The following is a 13,826-nucleotide window of genomic DNA, read 5'->3' as shown; positions in this document are numbered from 1 at the left end:
ACTATACTATTGTAACGTTAAACTAATGCGTGGAGTATGCTGTTCCTCTGATTGGATCATCTCTTCCCTCTGATTTTAGAAAAATGACTGTGTTGCACTGCTTTGACTGGAAGCAGGTTTCTCTTCCTTTCCAACTAACCCACACTTGAGGGCATTAATCACAGCTGGAATGAAAACAAACCCTCTACCTTGTGCTTGGAGAGCTGCAATTTGATTTTGTCTGGATCGTTGGAAATCTCCAGCTCAGAGTCCAGGTGATTCTCTGCATCTTCCAGCCAATCAACCAGCTTTTTCCAAGCTTCGTGGAACTGAAATTGCACAAAAGGTGAGAGCAGTTAGAGCTTGGTGTTTGTGTCTTCCAGGCCTTCTGAAGGCTTGAGACACTTGGATTCTGAAAGCTAGAGAATAAGCAATATCGCCGGGTGCTCTACAACCATTTTCACATCCCTCACCTGTTTAGCCCGTTTCCTTGCATCATCAAGAGCTCGGCCTCTATCCACAGAACGCTGGACTACTTTCTCCCAGCGGGACTGGACACTGACCAGAAGGTTCTTTATCAAAACTACATCTTGCTTTTGACTGAGGAACTTCAGCTTGTTCCCTGTTTGATCCAGCTCAATGATCTGGTCCCGGTGAGCATTGACTTCATTGGCAAAAACCTAGAGTAACGAAGATTTACTCTCATTTAAAGAAAAAGCATGGAAATGTCTCCTAGTTTCTTCCAGACACAGAAAGCACTGAGCATGGCTTACAACAAACTTTTGCTTTGTAAAACAGAATCAGAGTGTTACCTTGTGTTCATCTATCTGAGACAGCACGGTATTTAGGATAAGGCTGGGTGGAGGTGCAATGTTTAAACTCTGCTCTGCGAGGGTCAGCCAGTTAATGAAGTCCTGTAGGGAATTCTGGAACTCTGTTGCCTGGTTGAGAGCGTCTTCCAGCTTCGACTGCATTTTAATAAGGGTGGCAGGGGGAGAGAAAACACAAGAGAGCACCAAGTTCACAATGTGAGGCTTTGCAGACAAAGACATGTATTGTAAGCTAAGATGAAATGAGCTCTCTAATGGGAACTCATCAATTCAGTCAAAGAACATGACTTGTTTACCAAGAAGAGGAGATTTCAGTGAAAGTGGCTGTTTCAGAATCAGTTTCTTCTGAAACAAAGGGACAGGAATTGTACATGAAAGAGGAGACTGCTCAATAATCACCATCAGAGCTTCCTAGGAAACAAGCCTCCCTGAGACAAGCTGCTCTGCGGCAGGGAGACGACACTTCAGTGGGGACAGCTGCAGAACCAGAAATTCAGCCCGGGTAGAGGCCAGCTTCTCTGATTTCATGAGAGAACTTATTGCTGACCAAAGTACCAGCGCAACGGAGTTCGGTCAGCAGAGAATTTGGCCTGCTGTCTCTTAAGAAGCAGCAGTGTCTCTTTGCTTTTCAGAACTGGATAATGCTCTTCATACCTTCTTTTATTTCTTGTGTAACAGCCTCTCTCTTATGTTCACTCACGTTTAATTTTACTTTAATTTTCTCTCTAAGATTTACCCTGCTCTGGTAACTAGCTGTACAGTTAACACTTTGATGTCAGACATCACTGATAACACCTATGTCAGAAGGCATGCTAAGCAGATGTAAACAGGAGAGAAATTATCTAAAAGAACTGATCTAAAAGCACTGATCTTGGATGTCTGAAGCACATGGCTGATTCTGCATATTGCAATCGACCTGCGTTCTGGAGAGAGCATTACCGCAGCAGGGAGCTAATGGCATTTTACTTTCAAGCCATGTCTTTCGTAGTAAACAGGGATCATATTTTAGCTCAACACATTACCTTCCTCTCCTCCATTTTGTTGCTGACCAGGTTCCATTTCTGTTCCAACAGAGTGACACTCTGCTCCGTCTTTGAGCCAGAGCCAGAGTCATCGCGGCTTAGCAGGATCAATCGCCCCTTGGCCAACAGCTGACTGTAGACCTCTTCGTTGGCTTTGAATTGGGCATACAGCTCCTACACCAAACCACCATCAAAATATTAGAGACAGAGAGACTGTATCGGGAATTTGCAGTTCACTAGACTCCATGTTTGTGGAGACACTGGGGTTAGGACTGACAGCAAACTGACAGTGAGATATTTATCATCATGCTATCAGTAGAGATAAGCAGTTCATTCATTAAGATAGTGGCAAATTCTGTCCACAGCCATCATCTGCAAACCTAATGTCCCCTGTAACCTTGGCGAGAGAGAAGTGGCAAAAGAAACACTCATCCCATTCCCCATTAGACTTACACCATGCGGCACAGACATATTTCCGTGCTGACATTTCAGAGAGAAGTTAGTTGAATTAGAGGCATTTGAAATCTTTACCATATGGGCATTGAGTTGTTCACGGGCAGTTTCTGGCAAACCTCCTGTGGGTTTTGATGCAGACAGTTGGCTCTCCATTCTTGCTAGCCAGAGGAGGAAGTCTTCAATCTCCCCATGGAAACCCTGGGCCTGTTAAGGAACACAAAATCAGCCAGGGATCAGATGACAGCAGCAACCATTGCCTGGCTTTCAGGTTTAACACTGGGGTTCCTGACACGGTGGATAAGGAGGCAGAGAAGAGTTTTACAAAGACACTAAAAAGAGGGGGTGTATTGTCATTTATTTATTTAATTAACAATATACCCATTTCAGCAAGTTCACACACACACAGTTGACTTCTCAAAGAGAAAAGGCTCGTCCTAAAGAGCAGGACTTCCCCTCGGAACAAATGCATCTCTGGTTTGGAAAGAAGTAACTTGACTATTTACAGACCGTTTGTGCCTCCCATCTATGGCCTGGTCTTCACGGCTGAAAAAGGTGTACTTCTTACCGGGATGGAGGTGGCGTAACTAATGTGTGAGAGTTCTCCCCAGATCAAAAGACAGTGAAGACAGGGTATTTTATAGTTTCATCATGAGGTAAACGAGGCGAGGTTAATCTCAGGTGGGGACATAGTGCTGTCCTCACCTAGTTTACCTCGAGGTAAAACTAAAGAGCCCTGTCATCTTACGACAGCTCACACAAGTCACTCACCCCGAGGTAGCAATACCTTTCCCAGCAGTGAAGACAACACTATACATCACCTCCTCTACCCTTCACCCGGGAAAGAGAGATGCCAAGCCAGCACTAGACACTCTCTGCAGATCTCTTCTGCAAGCACAAACGTTTCTGTCTCCAGAACAAGCTCACTGACCTGCTGAAGCATTGACTGCAGCTGCTGCTCCCTCTCCTCCGTTTTCTGCAGGACAGACTCCCAGCATGAATTCAATTTCTCCAGGCGGTTCCGCAGGCTGCTTGCATCGTCTCCCGCACTGGATTCCAGGAGCTCATTGCCGGCTTTATTTACTGTCTCCACAGTTGCTTGGTGAGCCAACACATCGTTCTTCAGCACCTGCACAGGGTGGATTGGGTCACGTTAGACATTTGCCTCTACAATGTTTTGTTAACTCCAACCCTATCCCAAGGAAACAAATCAATGCAAATAACTTCCAGGGAGCCATTGTCCCCTTTAAGGCCAGACAAAAAGGCAGAACACAGAGTACGTACATGGTGTTTGGCAAGTTCTACTTCAATGACTCTTGGGTCGCCATTGATTGGTCTTTGTGCATCTAACAACTCTTCTGTATGGGTCAGCCAGGCCATCAGTTCTGCTAACGCATGCTGGAACTGACCAAGTGCCAGCAGAGCAGTTTCTAACTTGTGCTGTTCAAAGGTAGCAAAGAAAAATGTTAATCAGGAGGGAGCAGGAGGAGGAGGAGGAGGATGCTGACGACTTACAGGTTTATTTTCAGCCCTGGGTTTTGGCAGCTCTCCTTCACCATACCTGTCTGTGAGCAATCTTCTCGCCCAAGTTCTCCCAGAGATGTTTCAGCTCTGTCAGCGGTTCCCTGATGATGTCTCTATCTGTCTCATCCGTCGCTTTTTTTAGCATCAGTTCGCCTTGGTGATTAAGCTTCTCCATTTCAATCTGCTGCTGGTAAACCTCCATTTTAAACTCCTGCCAAAGCGTGGAGGGGGAAACAAAAAAAAAAACCACAAACAAACTGCAGAACTCTGCCTCCAAGACAGAACAAGCCCTGAAGAACCGTGTCTAATGTAGCACGCTTACCTTCATCTCATTCAGCTGCTCCTTAACAGTGTTGAGGTCAGTGCCAACCGGTGGCATGTTGCACAGCTTAATCACGGTGTTATCCAGCCAATCAAACATTGCCTAAGAGGAACACATACATAACTAGGAAAACCAGACCTCCATGATCATTGGACAAGGAAAGCACACCCACTCCACAGGCCATCAGCAGAGCTTGGGGGCAGACTGTGCCATCCTTGGACCAATCAACAGAACTTCTCTTTCCAGGCAAACAGATGGGTAGTTTTCATGCACACTGCTTAGTGATCTCCTTCCTTCCACAGACCGCAGCATAAGCAGCAGACTAGGATCAGGCCCATTTCCTCCATCCCTTGCCGCCCCCACCCCAAAGAGGGGTGTATTTGAGAGGGTGAACGCAGGCTGGGTCAATTTCAAATTGTCACCAGAGAAGCAGAAGAAATGCTGATTGAATGGACTGCATTCAGTGGGTCATTGTACCCAGGGCCTACCTTAGATTGTCAGCTCTTTGGGGGCAGTGACTATCTTTTTGTTCTCTGCTCATGCAGCGCCAAGCACAATGGGCTGCTGGTCCACTCAATACAAGTAACTACCGACAGCTGCCTCACCTGTAGCGTATCCTGATACTGCACAGCAGACTGCATAGCGTCCTCGAGTTTCTCTAGCCTCTCCTTCCAGGTTTTGCTTAGGTTTTCCCATGCATTGTTCATCTGCAAAACACAGGATTGCCCCCAAATTCAGTAGACGATTCCATCTGAACCAACACTGCCCTTCACATGGCCTTGTACCCCACCTCTGAGCTGCTGGTTTTCCTACCTCGTCAATGCTTTTCTTCACTTCTGGTTTCTCAGTTTCACCACAGGCCATAATTAATTCAGCTCCAAGCACACGAATAAACTCCAGTTCTTCATGCACGCCATCAGTTTCCTCTTTGATGGTCTAAATTCAGAGAGGGTGATAAATTAAAAAATAGGCTTGTTTAGTAAATGCTATTCCAAAACTCCATTTGACGGTGCATGCAGTGGGAGTCAGAGTATGGAGATTACACTGGCTAGCTAATGTTTTGCATTCTGGTTGAAGACTGAGATCAATGAGCCCTCAACCCAACAGGTGAGCATCACATTAAGAAGCAGGTATGTGTTTTCAGGTAACTGAGTCCAATCCACACTTCTTCCATTGTCCGATGCATGGGATGCCATCACCATTTGCAAGCAGATGGGAATAACAAGGTAAAAACCGCATCTGCATTTGTCTGAACTGGAAAGATGGTGACCCCCATCTGCAAGTTATAGAGTTTTCAGAGAGTTTTACGAAACCAGGAATTAAACGGGTTGTCAGAGAGCCAGTATGTCTAAACCAAAGTCAGACTAGTTATAAAATGGGAGTGGCACATACAAGTAAACCAGGGTGAGATGTATACATATTAAAAAAAAAACCCTGAGTCAAACTAAAGTCAACTATGCAAACATCCAAAGCGGACTCTACCACATGATTTCAAATAGAGATGAGTGTTGCTGTCCATCCACTCTTATCGTTTTATTCTACAGTAGCCTTAGGTCTAACTGGAATGTAATCTGCATCTCACAATCTGGACAGATCCAGCCCACATTGGGAGCAGAACCATGGTAACAATTATGCTCTAAACAGGGCAGCGGACAGCTCTGAACACTTGCTTGACAAGCGTTTCCCCAGCGTAGTTACAGCTAAGATGATTTTAGCACCATTTCAGACTCTGGTACAGGCTGTTGTTTTTTCCACTTGAAACGAAACAATATCCTGAAATTCCGCGCCCCCAAACCACGGCTCTCCCATGGTTTCTAAATAAAATGAGAGCATGATTTGTAACCATGTTGGGTGCTCACAAAACTGGGGTACAACAACATTTGGCTGTATCTGCATTTGAGACCCAAACGTGGTTACAAGCTGTAGCACAGACAGGGCCAATGTGGAATGACATGTCCACAGTCCTTACCTCTGCGGCCTCCACCTGCTGCTTGATGATTGATGGGTCAATGCCTGGGCTCTCCAGGTCGTGAACAATATCCTGTGTCTCTTTGACAGTAGTCAGGAGGGTTGCCATTTCGTACCAGAATTTCTCTGCCAGCTCCAGGACATCAAGGAACTTACTTTCACGTCCCTCTGCCTGAGCCTTGATGTCTTCCCAGAAAAACACCATCTGATTCAGCTTATCCTGGATTTCTGGAGGGGGGGGAAAAAAACAAAACAAGTCAGGACTCTTTATTCTTCACCTGTTCTGACCCGCAATCTCCAGTTACTAATCAAAGCATCTGCATACAAACGTGATGATGAAAAAGGTTTACAGGTTTGTCTACACAGCAAAAAAAAAACCCTTCCACAACCTGCAGCACTGAGTCTCAGAGCCCAGATCTGCAGACTCAGGCTTTGGACGATGGGGACACTCACAGCCGTGGAGATTTGCAGGCTCAGGCTGGCCGGAGACGGGGGTGGGTTTCAGAGCCTGAGCGCCAGCCGAACCCCCAGCGTTTGCAGGGTTTATTTAGCACCGCAGCTTGAGCCTGAACCTGAAGACCTGGTCTCCAAGACTCGTGCCGCGGGGGCCTTTTTGCCGTGTAAACTTAACCTGAGGGAACCTTCAAATAAGAACTGAAGTGGCCAAGAGTGCCAGAAATATGAACGTAGAAAGAAGCTGGATGAATATGCGACAAACACCAAGATACAGAAATACAGTCTTTATTTATCCAGAGAACAGTTACAAACCTGCCCACGTGCCCACCCCACACCTGACCACCTCCCTCTGCTCATTCAGTCCATGGGCTTGTGCCCAAGACTGCCAACAAAGGTGCCAATCATATTGGTGGTTTTGTGATGTGGACATTTCCGCCCCCCCCTTCAGGGCCTGAACTGAAACCAAGTCACTGGGAATAGACCCCACTGAGAGCTGCCACGGGGTAACAGTCTGCAGTTCCCTCTGAACGGGGCTGGATTTGGACCTATCACTGAGCAGTCAAATGCTCCTTATTGCTCTATCAATGCCAGTCCCCCGATAAACAAGATACATTTTGGTTATATGAGAAACTTGCCATCCTAGATACGCTAAATATAACAAACTGCCTCTCCGAGCAGACGTGAGATGTCTCCGGCACTTCCGTGCGGTACCTTTGGCTGCCAGGTCCTTGTCTGCCCCCTGCGATCGCCCAATCAGCTCTTCCCCACGGCGTTTCAGCGCTTCGAAGGTTGGCTGCAGTTTTTCCAGCTCCATGGTGGAATTTTTGTTTTCACTGATGCACTCCCTGATTTTATCAACTTCGGCTGGGATCACGGGCGGCATGCGCAGGCGGGAGGAAAGGTTCTCCAGCGTCTCCAGCATAGGCTCAATCTTATCGTGGAACTGAACAAAGGCAAGTCCATCAGGCAGGTTAGAGGACTGTACAGTACTAAATTACTCCAATGTATGCGGCATAATGTTCAGAGCATGCAAACTGCTCTCTTTTCTCAAAGAGAATTCATCTTCCCTAGAATGCCCATTACACCTGCAGCCTCCAATTTGATGTCTGTCACTGGTTTTGTCACTAACAACTGCATTCTGCAGCGGCTGCAGGAGTTAAACCAGATTGCAGTTAGCTAAGCCTACAGAGAGAGCACAGGAAACCGTGAACCAAATGCAGCAGCAGCTTGTTATTGTACCCAAACCCACAGAATTCAAGTCTGATTGACATCCCCTTCTCTCCAAAGGGCAGTGCTACAGGATGGGCATAGGAAAACTCAGTCACACTAGTCCTGACCCATGTGCCAGCACATTAGCCGTAACCTGCATGTGTTTGGCGACGCAGGGGCCTCAGCTCAGGGGAGCCTGGCATAGAAACCACCTCAACTCCCAACCCGACTGCAACCACCGGGAGGAAAGCATGTGTGTATAGGAAAGAAGAGAGAATGGGACGCTGTGTTGCTTTGGCTTCAGGTTTCTGCTGTTGCTTTGGCTGATCTTACTGATAAAGGAAGGAGATTTGGCATTGTTAAAGTTAGCGTTAAAGATAATCTAGTATTTACAAGACAGAATGAAGGGCAATAAGGGAAAGTTATTCTAACTAGATGTCTGCTCATGGAACTGGACCTGCTACTCGCACAATAGGAGAGCCTCTTGTTTCCACTGAGTTTCACATTATAACGGCAGCGAAAAAGAAGGAAATAGGTCCTAGGTGCAAACTCTATCGTCACTAGACTGTCTTAAAACTAACAAACTTGGGTGAACCAACCAGTCCCTCCCGCTAAGGCAGAATATGCTTCAGCGTAGATCTCTTTTATAGCAGTAAAATGTTTTTTTTCCCCTACGGAACACTTGAATTTCTAAGCAGAAGCTCACTACCAAAGTGGAACTTCAATTTGCACATTGCAATAAAACGAAAGAGTTAAGGACTTTAATTCTTCAACCGAAATGGAATTTCCCTGTGTCTGAGTTTGTTCTTAGCAGGTTCCATTGAACTGCATAGAGAGATATAATACAGTAGGAATCTGGATATCAAATGAATTAAGACTCATCTAGCCCAAAGAATGAGAATGTAAACGAACAGCGAACGTGGTGAGGCTTACCTCTGAGATCTGCAATGGTGGGGCGCAGTCAACACAACAATGAAATGGGACGGGAAGACAGGAACAGGCAGCAACACACAAAGATAACACATTCCACAATGTGAGTGAGAGATGAGACGGAAGGAGTGTGTGTGTGGGGGGAAAAACTTGGAGTTAATACAAGTGCAAACCAAGAGAAGTGACTAAACAACGCAGGAATAAATAACCCAGACGTGACGACAAAACTGCTACAGTAAATATTAGCTGAAGTGAAACATAGCTACAAACACTAATCCCCGTTGCATGCAACGAAAGTTCTTCACATCCTTTCTTCACTTCAATTTGTACAATCTCTGCCCTTCCCTTCACATAGTTCTTCCCTTTTAGGACTCCTCCACAGAGCCTATATACAAGGGAAGATGATTACCTCTCCTATGTAAATGATCTTGTAGTTGTTCATTATACGTACAGTAGTTTCCTGCTTATCAGGAACAAGATCCAGTTCTCTAAGCGCTACTCACAGTCTTGCCAGACCCATCCATCATGGGCAGATGCCAAAAAGCCCTTTTAATGAGGAACATTATTAAGTCTGTAAACATTTATTACCCTGTTTACATCAGGATTCAATCTCTTTCTGTACAGCTTTTGCAAATCTATCAGCACCAGCCTTCCCAGACGCCCCTGGACAGGCAAGCACTATGCAGATCAACCCACCACGCACCAGCCTGCCAGCAAATGGCTTCCTAGAACAGATCTGAACAGTAATGGGCATTTAGTTGTAAGCAACGGTACAGAAGTAAACTTCAGAGCCTGCCTTCCCCAGGGAGCTGTGATAAACACGAATACAAAACTGCAGCTTCTTTGTGCGCAAGGAGAAACGTACCTGAGTGGATTGTGAAACAGCCTCATCTAGTGCCAGAGCTCGCTGGCGCACCTCCTCTTTGATTCTGGCATACATGGCCTCTGTGGTCAAATATTTCTCCTGTACCATCGCCCCTTCCTCAAGGTTGAGCTCCTTCAGCTGCGGTCCAATTTTCAGCAGCTTGTCAATATGAGGCTTATGTTCAGCTATAGACTCTCTTAGTTGCTATAGGATGGAAAAAATAGATGTGTATTCAAATTCACAGTGTATTTACTTCACGCCATCGATTTCCTGGGCATCTCTTGGCCCAGCATGGGTCAGCTACATGGTGCCTGGGTATTTCTAACATGCCAATCCCCATTATAGTCAGCCACCATGCTTGATCTTTGTCCAGCCTGCTACGGGAAGGCTTCCCCACTGACCTCAGCAGTACTTCCCCACCTTCAACCCCCTGCCCCAAGAAGCTGATATTCCCACACCCTCCAGGTGATAACTCTGATAAAGAGCTGCTCTTTCTTTGCCCATCTGTTCTTTTAAGCAGAACGCACACACACCCTATGGCATCATCACACCCAGAGGACAAATACATAGACGATCCATCTCCCATGGGTTTACAATCAAAATTTCTATTTAAAATACAAACTCTTAGGGGTGTGACACCTGAGCTGGATTAGATTTCTACAGATGTCATTGTGACAGACAGGTGGAAACTCCAAAAAGTGGAGCGCTTAGAGAGTTGCCTGCCACCTACTGGTCTGCAAACTACACTCGTGGGTAAGGCTAAGGTTTTGTTACAGAGGCCATGGAATTCACAGAATCTGTGACTTCCAGAGACCTCCATGACGTTTTCGCTTCAGCCCCAATGCAGTGGAGTTGGAGCTGTCAGCTGGAGGAGCCTCCCTGCAACTCCCAGCCACTGCAGGAGCGGGGACCCCTGCAACTCCCAGCTGCTGCCAGCGGGGGTGCCCCCACCAGCTGCTGTGGCAGGTGGACCCCGCAGCTCCCAGCCAGCACAGGTGACCCTGCAGCTCCAAGCTGCTGCCGGCGGCAGGGGGGGACCCCGTTCTCTCAGCCACTGTGGGTGGGGGGAACCCTGGAGCCTGCAGCAGCACTGGGTGCTGTACCCGCCTCTCTCTCTCCATTTCGTCATAGTTATTTTTAATAAGTCAGGGACAGGTCACTGGCTTCCGTGAATGTTTGGTTATTGCCCACGACCTGTCCGGGACTTAAAATACCCATCACAAAATTGTAGCCTTATTCATCGGCCCTTTTACCTTGAAGCCTCCATTTTATACAGAGGGCGGAATCAGTTCTACCTGGTGTAAATGATACAAACAAAAACCTCTCCCCCTTACCCTCATGTCCTCTTGCTGCTGTTTGAGCTGCTCATGATCAATAGCTGGAGGGGGTAACTGTGCTAGAAGCACCTGTATTTCTTCAGTCCACGGGTTGAGCTCTTCATACGTCTCCCAGAACTGGCTCACCAAGGCCTGCGCGCGCTCTAAGCATGCGTAGCGCTCGGAGTTGAGTTGGCTAACAGCATCGTACTGCTCCACAAGAGACTCCGTTTTCTCCTAGAGGGAATAGGAGGAGGGTGTGGAGTTGGTGACAGATGCAAGGGCAGAGAAAACGAGCCGGCCGCATGCCGTGAACGGAAACGATGGAGTCCCACGTCTGCACACTGTAACGCCAACCAAAATGGTATCTGAGATCCCTACAATTTTGCCTTTATAAACACTGCAACAAAACTAGAAAATTAATAAATGGGAAACGACCCCCGTGGGTATTGTTGTTTGGCACAATTAGAGATGGAATAATTTTAAATCGAGGAGAAAGATACAAGGAAACAGACAGATGCAGGAAATGTGCACTCTACTTTTCTCCCTCCCGTATTTAATCCATTACTTGCCAGGAGGAGCTCTGCTGTGTAAGACTCTCTCATGAGGTCTACATGTATCAAAGACATGGATTTACCTGTAACATAGCTTTCTGTTCTTCTCCACATGTTCCAAAGATCTCATTACGCTGGCTGAACAGCTCATCCATAGAATCTTTGTGTCGAATGATGTCTATGGAGAAAGCCTGTAGGAAGGAAATGTTCAGAATGATCTCCAAGCCACAAAACTTCTTGTCTTCCCACAGTGCTTGTACTGGGGGGGAATGGAGTTCAGAAACTCTGCCAAAGTGGCCAGATGACTGGTGAAAATGACCACCAGGTGGTCGAGTAAATCAGAGACTGTAAACACTCAATCAAATATCCCATGACATCCTCGTAATCTGACTTCACCTGCAGATTACTGCGTTTTCTTCTCAACTGTGTTTTGGAATTTCACTCTTAATAAATTAACATCTCTTTCAGAAGCCTGGAAAAAGCCAAGTGAAATTAAAGACTGGTTCAGACTTGGAGCATCAAGTTCATTTTTACTGCCCATGAACCCAGCCGCGCCTCACACCTTACACAGAAACTCCAGGGGGGAGATAGAACCCATCGCAATAGGCTGACCTTTGCACCCGACAGAAGAGTCAGGGAACTATTCCAAGTTCTGCCACTAATTTGAGTGTGACTTTAGGCAAGTCACTTTCCTAGCTCTGTCCCTCAGTTTCCCCACCTGCCATGAGATACGACCACTGACCCACTTCACAGGGGTGTTGTGAGGCTGAATTACATTTCATACAAGTAAAGCACTCTGAGACAAGACTGTTGATGAAAGGTGCTGTAGGACAACTATAATTTATATTCCGAAGGGCCATATGATTAACAATAGACCCACAACAGCGGAAAGCCAAGCTGAGCTCAATTTAACATCACATGTGACAGTCCTCTCTTTATGATAACACGGATTCTTTTTTCTTTCCTTTTTTTGCAAAAGCCGATGAGACTTTCTATTTCTATTGCTGTCAAGTCTGGGAAAGGATACAAAACTCTTTATTTCAAGCTACACCTGAGACAGCTGTTATTAGCTTATTTATCAATGAAGTCTTTTTTCCTTTGCACTCTTTGTTTGGCCTCAATTGTATTGTAGTGCTCAGCTCTTAACAACGATACAAAATCCAGGACATTTTTGTCCCAATTTTGGCCACCAGGAAGGAAAAAAGGACACCAAAGATGATTTTCCACGGAAGAGAGCAGTCAGTGATATGCAGATCTAAAATATGTACAGGTAGCCTCACTATTTGAAGTTCACTCTTCTCTAATGGCATTAACGTTGCAGCTTTTCATGACATTCAGACTTAGACTGCCCAGGTGGTTATGTCTATGCTAGAAGCCTCAAACTGACTTGTGTGTTGACAGAAGCCTAGAAGCCACCATGATCTAACCATGATTTTTAACGTTGGGCACCCAAAACCAAGTGGTTACTAAGATGTCTAAACACTCTAAACTCACAGCTCAGGGGTGTGAGCTGGCACCAGACTGACCATGTAAAATTGACAGTACATGGTATCAATTCCAGTAATAACTGCTATTAATGCAATACCATCTGGACTCTGAACATCACTGTTTCACAGAAAATCACTCCCTGAGGCTAAGCTAGATCCGAGAACGTGCAAAAGGAAAAAAACACCTATTCCGTGTTAAGGTCAGAAAATGTTTGCTAGCAAACCAGTGGAAGGGGATGGAAACTGGGCTACATACACCTACACAAACTAATTACAGATATGATTTAAGGTGGGTGACAAGGGAAGCTAATAAACCCGTGAAGAAAATGTGTGGAATATCATAGCTTCTAAGACATCTAAAAACATGGATGTCTAAACAACTGGAAATTAGCCTAAAGTGGAGCTGGAGTGCTGGCAGGCCTGCAGTTAGAGGGCTAGATACCTTTATACGAAGAGTTGTTTGTCTGTCTAATTCAGCCACATTTTAAACCTGCAGGTCTTGTGGTATCTCGAAAATTCAGGTATATCTTGTCCTGGAGGGATCATTCTTAACTGACCACCTCAGTGACTCTATTACTTAAAAACCCAGCTGAATTGCTATTCTCTGGATAGGTCCATTCTCAGCTCTATAAAACTAACGTGCCTCCCTAGAGAAAGATCGTGCTTGTACCCTAACCAATAAACTCTCCATCCCTTCACACAAATGACTCACTCCCATGACTGAGCTTCACCCGTCCTACTCTAGCTCATCACAGCCACCCCCAGCTCAAACCTAGCTAATAAATTACCAACTTCCTCTCCTACATGATCAATGATTTGCCCTACTCCAGGCAAATGAATTAATATCACCCTGACATACCAATTAGCTGTTCCATTTCACTCACCACCTCTATTCAAGGAGCAATTTTCTT

General features: G+C 45.9%; 1 protein-coding gene across 9 annotated transcripts in view; it reads right to left on the bottom strand.

The window, feature by feature from the left end:
* MACF1 (microtubule actin crosslinking factor 1) overlaps positions 1-13,826 on the bottom strand; it is a gene marked incomplete at its 5' end in the record, with an annotated part of 251,969 nt that overhangs the window by 25,389 nt on the left and 212,754 nt on the right. For all 9 annotated transcript variants that reach the window (XM_084652581.1, XM_084652582.1, XM_084652575.1 and 6 more), the window contains 16 exons: positions 189-308; positions 453-659; positions 792-947; positions 1,832-2,005; positions 2,363-2,491; positions 3,216-3,413; positions 3,569-3,724; positions 3,846-4,019; positions 4,131-4,232; positions 4,736-4,837; positions 4,944-5,066; positions 6,100-6,326; positions 7,266-7,497; positions 9,559-9,762; positions 10,893-11,111; positions 11,512-11,619. In XM_084652581.1, the coding sequence (XP_084508707.1) occupies positions 189-308; positions 453-659; positions 792-947; positions 1,832-2,005; positions 2,363-2,491; positions 3,216-3,413; positions 3,569-3,724; positions 3,846-4,019; positions 4,131-4,232; positions 4,736-4,837; positions 4,944-5,066; positions 6,100-6,326; positions 7,266-7,497; positions 9,559-9,762; positions 10,893-11,111; positions 11,512-11,619 (2,631 nt within the window). The remainder of the gene's footprint in view (positions 1-188; positions 309-452; positions 660-791; positions 948-1,831; positions 2,006-2,362; positions 2,492-3,215; positions 3,414-3,568; positions 3,725-3,845; positions 4,020-4,130; positions 4,233-4,735; positions 4,838-4,943; positions 5,067-6,099; positions 6,327-7,265; positions 7,498-9,558; positions 9,763-10,892; positions 11,112-11,511; positions 11,620-13,826) is intronic.

Source organism: Lepidochelys olivacea (genome assembly GCF_965140295.1).
Source record: "Lepidochelys olivacea isolate rLepOli2 genome assembly, chromosome: 19".
In the NCBI taxonomy this organism is placed as follows: domain Eukaryota; kingdom Metazoa; phylum Chordata; order Testudines; family Cheloniidae; genus Lepidochelys; species Lepidochelys olivacea.
Note: the sequence above shows the minus strand (reverse complement) of the source record. Positions and strands in the feature narration are given on the sequence as shown.